The sequence below is a fragment of the Lacerta agilis genome, chromosome 8 (assembly GCF_009819535.1).
Source record: "Lacerta agilis isolate rLacAgi1 chromosome 8, rLacAgi1.pri, whole genome shotgun sequence".
In the NCBI taxonomy this organism is placed as follows: Eukaryota; Metazoa; Chordata; class Lepidosauria; order Squamata; family Lacertidae; genus Lacerta; species Lacerta agilis.
This window is the reverse complement of record NC_046319.1, coordinates 10089679-10099199: the sequence shown is the minus strand read 5'-3', so window position 1 is coordinate 10099199 and position 9521 is coordinate 10089679. Positions and strand designations below refer to the sequence as shown.

Sequence of the window (9521 nt, the reverse complement as noted above, 5' to 3'; positions counted from 1 at the left end):
TGACATCTCCATTATGTCCAAAATTCACCATTAAACTACAAGCCAGTATTTTCCAATGCAGATTTCATTGGCATTCTATTAGATTTCCTCTGTGCTTGCGTTCTCCTGGTCCTGTGACTCCCGCCCTAAATTGCAAGGCAAAACCATGGGAGATGGGCGCGTGTGTGGAGTCTGCCAGCTTCCAGTCCCTGATTAGATGCCATCCTCATCTCCATAGATCTCCATCTTCCTTATAGTAGGATGTTGGGCAACCCTTGAGTACCGTTGGTCATTTGTCACAGATGCTAACTCTCCTGAGCAAGGGGAAGTCTTGGTATGAGCTGTGTATGGTCCACGCTCGCCAGTAACCCATATCCTTTTGTGACGGTTTTGTTTTACTGGACGGAGCCTCCGGCCACGCCGCTCTTGCCTTTGCAAAGTTGGGTCCGAGAGGCGCGTTGGCTGGCTGGAGGCGCGTCATCTTATGCAAATACGCCCCGGCGGGAATTCCACTCCTCGCCCCGCCTCCAGAGGAGTGGGATTGGTGGAAGTTGGCGGGTCGTTTCTCCGAAATGAGAGCCTGGACTAGGATCGCTTTCGGTTTCCCCTTCCTGCCTGGCGGCGGAGTGGGGCGGAGACCAGGCTTGCTCTCGGGGGCGTCGTGCCGTTCCTGCGCTCGTTGCATTGCAGGTAAGACTCGGAAGGGATGGTGGTGGTGGGGGTGGGGGTTGGTGGGGAGAGAAGCCATCGAAGAGAGTGGATCTTTCTTTTTACAGATAACATTTGTATTTAAGCCTAATCAATTTTATACATCATGGGATTCCCTGAATCCTCGTACTTCCCCCGCCCCCATGGCTTCCAATATATATCTTTTTTTTCTTACTACTGCACCTAATTAAATTTATCCAAATTTGTTTTTTATCCACTTTTAACCTTACAAAATTACATTACAAGTCCTGCTAACATCTTTAAGTGTTTGCAGTGATCTTTAAGGCATTCTTTAAACTTTTTCCATTCCTTAAATTTCTTCTCATCTTGGTGTCTGATCTTCCCGGTCCATTTTGCCACTTTGGCGTAGTCCACCATCTTGATTATCCAATCTTATTTATTTGGAGTTTTCTGTTATTTCCACCCCTGGGCAAAAAGCATCCTCGCAGCTGTCGCATACATAAAGAGTCTTTTCAGGTCCTTTGGTATTTCTTCAGAGGGTGGGTCTTTACAGTGGGGCGGGATCTGGGAAGGGCAGCCGGCAGGAGTCCGTTTGCACTTGGGCTTTCAGATAGAACTCTGCACATGCTCAAAACAACGCTCCACAAAGAGGCTGGTTCTGTGGAACGGCACCCCTGTACGGAAGACTGGTATGAGTGAAGATCGAAACACACAACACCTTTAAACAAAATGTATTGATCCTGACAGGGGTGCCAACTTGAATAAAATGTGGGGGGAGGGGGCAGGTAAGCCCTGCCCTGCATAATCAATCACATGATGCAATGCCTCAAGGACTGCCTCTTCCCATAAGGACCCACCTTGACCCTGAGATCATTTTCTGAGGCCTCCTCCTCGAGAGGCCTGGAGGCTGGCAGCACGAGAACGGGGCCTTCTCTGCAGTTGCTCCCCATCTGTGGAATGCTCTCCTCAGGGAAGTTTGCCTGGCGCCTTCATTATGCACCTTTAGGCGCCAGGCAAAAACATTCCTTTTTAACCAGGCCTTTGGTTAAACCTTACCCTTTTAAAATTTGGCTCTTTTTAAGGGGGTATTACTGGTTTATTGCTTTTATTTTTAATTTATATACTGTGGTTTTTTTATGTGAACCGCCCTGATTGAGACCTCTGGGTATAGGGCGGTATATAAATTCAATAAATGATGATGATGATGATGTGGTGCATACACACCATTTGAATGGCAATGCCCATCAACATTTTTTGGGGGGTGGGGGGCTCCCTCAAACATTCTATGGGGCAGCGAAGCCCCATCAACCCCTAGAAGTTGGCTCCTAGTATGGACACAGAGCCAGAGAGATTTGTGATAGCTGATCACTATTAAACTGGGAGGTCAGTTTCTCCAAGTGAACCAGGAACAGGAGACACAAGTCTTAATGGCATGGCTTTCCCCTTCCTGCACCCATCTCGGGGAGGGAGTCATGAATCGGTGGGCAGCAGGGTTGGGAAATGCTAAGCTACATGGTCTGACTAGGTATAAAGCAGCTGAACTGCAGCACTTAACACTGCAACATTTTGTTGCAGTACCCATCTTGTCCTTGACTATGGCCCACTCACAGATCTAGTATGTTTGCCCCTTCCCCTTGCTCCCCTCTTTCGTGGTTCATCTCTTCAGGCAGCTGAGACCTCATCGAAGGGGAGATGGCAGCGAACATGGAAAAATTGCCTGAACACCTTCTGTTGGATATCTTGTCCCTGGTTCCAGCAAGCGACCTGATTTGCAATTGCCGGCTGGTCTGCTCTCAGTGGCGGGACTTGGTAGACCTGCCGGTTCTGTGGAAGCGCAAGTTCCAGAAAAGGGACAGCGACTCTTCTCCAAAGCCATTGGCTTTCTACATTTTTTCCCGCCTAGAGAAGAACTTAATCAAGAACCCTGATGGCCAAGGTATGTCCCCATTAATCTGGGAGAATAAAACGCTCCTGGACAGAGATCTGAATCACAAAGCCTTTAGGAACATAGGAAACTGTTGTACACTGAGTCCCATTATTGGTTCATCTAGCACAGTAATGGTTACACTGGGGGAGGGGGGATATATTGATATATCGTCCCAAACTGGTTTGAAGTTCACATGATGATAATTTTTTCATAATATTTGAGCTGGTAATATATCTCGAATCACAGTGTGTGTAAGGGCCAGGCGATATCTGCTTTTCAACATCGCAATAACTCACCAGCTAAGCACTGCAATGTTATCAGCAGTTAAACCTCACAATATCACCGGCTAAACATTGCAATCTCCCACAATATCTGAAATAAGGATGGAACTGTACAGAGGTGGTCAGGACAATGTCCTGGCAACTGCCACTACTTAGGGGTCTAAAATGGATAAATGACAATATTATCAATCATCACACACTCAGTTTCATCAGCAGGCAAGCCAAAATGCATCCCAACATGACTTTGGGCTTTGGGCTTGGCTACCAAATGGTGGTATTCAGGACCATCCAAAATTCGGCGGTGAGTCCTAGTAAATACAAATAATCTGGGACTACCAGACTGCCAGCAGGCCTGTTAGGAGACAGAAGAAACAGCAGTGGCAGAAACACCTTGCCATGACCGCGTTATGTGTTGGCAGTAGCAGCAGCAATCTGCAAGGCCTCGCGGTGGCCTTAAAAACCAGTTAACTCCCAGCCCATCTATCTATCTATCTATCTATCTACACACACAAAACACACATTGCACCATATGTATATAAATAATTGCATATTCTAAATAGCCAAGCACCTTGTTTTTTCCAGGTGTGGGAAGCTAGAGGTTGCTGAACTACAACTCCCATCCATCCCAGCAAGCAAAAGAAATGGGCCGGCATGATGGAAATTGTAGTTTAGCCATAGCTTCCCTACACCTGTTACTCAGAGGAGACCTGTTGGTATTAATGGACCCAAGGTAATAATGTCAGTTAACCTCAGGGTGCCTAATACTTATTCATGCAAACCAAGGGTAATATGTAATTGAACTACAGTCATTTCCGAAATGCCTGTTTTTTGCCCCATCATCCTCATTGTTTGCCCCACATTTAAGGAAACTGGCTATTTATCGAGCCAATTCATTTGAGGGGTTTTATGGCATTGCGTCAGGAAGTCTGATTTTGTTGAGATGTGGGTTTCTTGCACACGATCGCCAAACGAGCCTAAATCTGGGACCCTGAACTTGCCATTATGCAACTGAGTCCCTCTTGGAAACAGGGACAGTCTGAAAGTGGCCCAAGTCCTTCTTGTTTTCTTTCTAACCCATTGGCTGCTTCCATGCACTCAAAGCCTCTCCCTTCATTTTCTGTCTCCCCATCACACACGCTGCGTCAGATGGCCTGGACTCCTGGGAAATCCAGACACCTGCTGAGGGCCACTGGGAAACTGAGGAACTGTCCATAGAAGACTCAAAAAGTATCCGTGGGAGAATTGGCCCTTTTGAAATGGACACTTTTGGGGAGAGTGATGAAGATGAAGAAGAAGATGTTCCTGTTCAGCTCTACAAATGCTTTGCTGCACGTAACGGGTGAGGAACCTATCATTGTGTGAACTCAGATCCACTTAAAGATGAGGAAAAGGAGTTTTCATTTGCCCTGCTGCAGGTTCTTGTGCTTGACACTGTATTCAGCATAAGGAGAGCACCCTCTCTCAATAAATATAACCCATTAAAATGCAATGGTTACTAAAGGGTGGAGCAATTTGCATCACCAAATCCTATCAAATGAGCCGTTCTTTTTTATGGACTAAAAAAGTGTGTTGTGGGGAGCCAAATGCTGTGGGTAAAAGGTAAAGGTAAAGGACCCCTGGATGGTTAAGTCCAGTCAAAGGTGACTATGGGGTTGTGGTGTTCATCTCGCTTTCAGGTTGAGGGAGCCGGCGCACGGAAATGCCATTTATCTTCCCACCACTGCGGTACCTATTTACAGTGGTACCTCGGGTTAGGACTCAATTCGTTCTGGAAGTCCATTCTTAACCTGAAACTGTTCTTAACCTGAGGTACCACTTTAACTACCGGTAATTGGGCCTCCCGCCGCCGCTGTGCTATTTCTGTTCTCATCCTGAAGCAAAGTTCTTAACCCGAGTTACTATTTCTAGGTTAGCGGAGTCTGTAACCCGAGGTACCACTGTATCTACTTGCACTGGCGTGCTTTCGAACTGCTAGGTTGGCAGGAGCTGGGACAGAGCAACGGGAGCTCACCCCGTCGCGGGGATTCGAACCGCTGAGCTTCTGATGGGCAAGCCCAAGAGGCTCAGTGGTTTAGACCACAGCGCCACCCGCATCCCCCAATGCTGTGGGGTAGTGATGGTAATGTGGGTTAATGATGGTGTCCTTTAATGTCTCAGGCCCTGCAGCAAGTCTCAGCTCATCACCTTGAAGGACGAAGGCTATTGGGATGAATTGATGGATGAAGCCAGACCCAAGATTGTGTTGAAGGACTGGTGAGTGCCAAGTGTCCTGTCTTGGCTGGGGTGCAGGGAGGGTGGATACCCCAAACGAAGTTCTTGGCATCTGTGAGATCCCAAGGATAGATGTGGTCAGTGAGTTGGATGCAGAGGGGAGGGTCTGCTTGGATCTAGGCTTCAGCCCCAGGGGCAGTTGTCTAGAGGAATGAAGGCGGCCATTGGCCATCACTTCCATGACAACACAGAGAGGGCAGTGGTTCTCAAGGGTTTCAGGAAGGCACATTCCCAGTCTTAGATGGACATGCCAAGGACTGAACAAGAGACCTTCTGTATGCAAAGCAAATGCTCTAACCACTGAGCCCTTTTGTGCATTAGGGGTTGCAATTTGTCTCCGCTTATTTAGAGTGGCACCCAGTCCCAATTAGTTACCAGATGTGTTAATCAGGAAGGCACTGGGACCCATCTTTTAGTTTTATTTTGAATGTTAATGAGAACTTACTAATATTGAGACACTTCACTTCCCTGACCAAAGATAACCAGAAATATAAAAATGCAGATATCAAGATCCAGTGCTTTTTTTCCTTGGGGGACACATATCCCTAAGGTAAGCTATTGGATACCAAACCAAGAAACACCAGGACTGGTTTGATGAGAATGACAGTGAGATTGAACTTCAGATCTGGCAAAGAGATAGAAACTGTGCAGCTAAGAAAAAAACCTATGCCAACGCTAAGGCTGAGGTTCAAAGAAGAACCACAGAACTAAAAAACACCTGGTGGATAAAAAAGCTCAAGAGATCCAGCACTCGGCCGACACTCATGATGCACAGAGTTTCTTTAAAGCCACAAGGACCATCTATGGGCCAATAAATAATGGCATATGCCCCCTATGCTCAGCAGACAGTTGTTGTTGTTGTTCACGCTTGGTAAATCCACACTGTGATCAACTCCCGCCCAGAAACCAATGTCCCCCCTGTGGAAGGACGTGTGGATCCAGAATTGGCCTCCACAGTCACTTACGGACTCATTGTTAAAACCATGTTTGTGGAAGACAACACAGCCTTCTAAGGATTTTTTTTAGGAAACAAGCACTGCCAAGATCTCTCTCAGTCACCATGTTCTAGTTACAGGTAGGTAGCTGTGTTGGTCTGCTATAGTCGAAACAAAATAATTCCCACCCATCCCCTTCCAGTAGCACCTTAGAGACCAACTACGTTTGTTATTGGTATGAGTTTTCGTGTGCATGCACACGTAAGCTCATACTAATAATAAACTTAGTTGGTCTCTAAGGTGCTACTGGGAGGAATTTTTGAAAATTTTGTTTCAATCACCATGTTGTAGTGGCAGAAACAGTGTTGGTCGATGTGCCCAGCTGGATCTCAATTTGTCCTAAGCTCATATAATTTCTCTCTCTTCTTTCTCCCCCCCCCCACCAAAAACAGCTTTTCAAGTGGGCCTGGTTCACGCTATAAACTGACTGTGAAGCTGTTGTCTGCAGACTCTGAAGTCCTTAAAGAACATCAATTTCCATTTGAAGAATCTCATGTGCCATCGTGGTTCCCGGTGAGCTGAGCCTGAGTAGAAAATGCAAACTTTGTTAAATTAGTGGAGGGTGGTCTATGAGGGTGAAAGGGGTCCCACCAACCTCCGTCTGCTACCACGTGCAGGCCTTCGTGTGTAAATATTTCATAAAAGATATATACCACTGGATTGTGGAAAACCTCAAAGTGTCTTACTGACAAGCAGCTCAGCTGGTTGACTACCTGGGAGCTCCCTCCTCTTGCCTAACATCTGGCAAGAGAAGAATGGAGACAAAACTAGTCTTCCTCTGTCTCTCTTTGGCTCTCTCTCCCCCTACTTGTTGGCTTCCCCACTTCTGCCCCTCCAGCCACCGCTGTGGGGGGAGAGGTTGCATCCTGGAAGGGGGCAGTTTCCTCTCTGCAACCTCCCCCAGACCCAGCAGCCCCCTCCCTCTCTCTCTCCTCTCCAGGTTTATCGCGCTATTAACAGCTACCCTCCAGGTGTCCGTCATATCCTCTTTGAACACAAAGGGCACAAGGGAGCCTGTCGTCCCAGCCTCCGTACGTTCCTCTTCCCAGAGCAAGGCCCAAGTGAAGACAGGGAGCCGTCCTGGGGTGGACTGAGGGTGTTGCAAAGCAGCGTCACACTTCACCCACCACCGTGGGCAACAGTGGATTACGATTACGACTCCGACTACTTAGATTACCACGATCCACCGGAGCATTCCAGCAGTGACGAATCGCCTTGTGGTTTTTCTTACAGTGGGGGTGATTTCTGGTACAGTGATAACTGGTAAAAAGCCGCCGCCCCGCCCCTCTTAGCGCCGCCATCCCTTCCCTTACCTGCACAAAAATTTGCACCCAGTTGTAGCTTCGATTTTGGGTGCTCTTTGCTTCTCTCAACCTGTATCTCTTGCAGATGCCCTGTTTCGATATATCTGTGATCTAGAAGCATGTCTGAATATGAAAACAAGGCAAGAGATGGGCTGGCTAGGAGGCTGGTGAAAACGGACTCTCTTTTTTATTTTTTAAGTGAGATGGTTTTGGGATAGCAAGGGGTCCTCTCCGCCCCCCCCCCCATTGCATAGGGCACATCGCAACAATGGGTGGCAACCTGAACTTCTTTTCTATGGTTTAATGCTGAAGATCATGGCATAGATGGATCTAAAAAGAGACCCCCTATTTTAACCCTGTGTGTTGAACGGTTCCGGAACCTCTGCTAATGCCATCTTAATTGGGAAACACTTGCCTGCGAGCGCTCCACTTGGAAATCAGCCTTTACCGAAGGTTTCATGGGCTTTGAAGACACTCGAACTCAGGACGCAAGGGAGAAACGTGCTAAGAGGAAGGCACGCTTGGCAGATCCACACCGTGATCAACTCCCGCTCAGAAACCAATGTCCCCTCTGTGGAAGGATGTGTGGATCCAGAATTGGCCCCCATAGTCACTTATGGACTCATTGTTAAAACCATGTTTGTGGAAGACAACACAGCCTTCTATTACCCTAGTTTTTTTTGTGTGTACTATAATAAATTAACATTTGCACATTGTGTTTTACAAGGATCAGTTTAATTCCGCAAGGAGATTGTTATTTGGACAAATGCGTTTTTAGGTAATCTTTGAATATTTTCCATTCTTTGTATACTTTGGGAGCCCTCTTACTTTCCCCGTCATCTTTTCCAGGTTGAGGTATTCAGTCATAAGAGCCTGCCATTCTATTAACGTGGGTGGTGTTTCATTTTTCCAATTTCTTGCCACTAATATTCTGGCTGCTGTTGTTCAGTACATAAACAATGGTCTTATATCTTTTCTGATTTCCACTGACATTATTCCTAGGAGGAAGGCTTCCGGTCTTTTTCTGAATGAAAATCTGAATAGCTTTTTGAATTCATTATATAATTTGTCCCAAAATTCCTGGATGACTGTGCAATTCCACCACATGTGGAAGTATGTCTCTATCTCTTAATTATTATTTTTTGCCATATCATTTTTAGTAGTGTTACAATAATACATTCCATTACACACACTCTTGTTTTATTATTAATTTTTGGCTTTTTAGAACCGTGACTTCCTTCAAACCTTCCTTATGATTTTCTGTCTTTCATTTCAAATTTCTGCATTATTATTTTTTAATGAAGAATTTATTGGCATTTTTCGTAACAAAACATACACCCAAACCCACACCCACAAATACAAAACAAATACAAATATTGCCAGGATTCTTCTTCTTGTTTGCATGCGTAAAGAAAAAAATTCTATTTCCGAATCTTGACAGTTGACTTCCCCTGCCTTTTCACCTTCGGTTTTAAATCCATAATCTTCTTTTTTTTTAACAACTTTTCCCTAAAAATTAACTTCAGTTAGAAATAAAACAATCATCTTAATCCTCTTACTTTATCATAAATCTTAACAAAATATTCTCAAAAAATCTATACTAACTTCTTCTGTCCTTTATCTTGCTGCTAATAACATAAGACCTCGAATATCTCCTTACTTATTCAAAATAAACTTAAAACTAACCACCTTCGCCCTCCGATTTCAGAATACCATAACAAACCATTTAAATTTTACATTTAGTATTTTATCCCACTCCCCCTCTGTCCATTGTCCTTCTCTGTCTATCGACGGAACCAATCTTCCAATTGTCCTCTTTTCCCATATGTCCACAGATCCAGGCACAGTTCACATCAATCCTTGCATCGAGCATCAGGGTACCCATCTCCTCCTCTTTCGGCTCCTCCGCTTCTTTGTAACATTCTTCTTCTTTTTGTAGATATCTTAATTTCTTGTCCCTTGCCCCCGAGCTCACACCTCGGGGTCTGGATATAGCAAATCTTACCGTCCCGGGGCTGCCACCCCCAAAGAACGGATCATTTACTCGGAGTCGCCCTGTCATCTCTCTCCATCCTTCCAGCATCCCTTTCAACTC

The 9521-nt window shown here is 45.7% G+C and overlaps 1 protein-coding gene across 1 annotated transcript; it reads left to right on the top strand.

Moving 5' to 3' along the window:
* The first annotated feature begins 586 nt into the window (after positions 1-586).
* LOC117052454 (F-box only protein 44-like) lies at positions 587-7950 on the top strand. The gene is made up of 6 exons (XM_033159405.1): positions 587-669; positions 2315-2584; positions 4003-4195; positions 5014-5109; positions 6515-6635; positions 7063-7950. The coding sequence occupies exons 2-6, from the start codon at positions 2341-2343 to the stop codon at positions 7387-7389; spliced, it is 981 nt and encodes a 326-aa protein (XP_033015296.1). The 5' UTR covers positions 587-669; positions 2315-2340; the 3' UTR covers positions 7390-7950.
* Positions 7951-9521: the final 1571 nt, after the last annotated feature.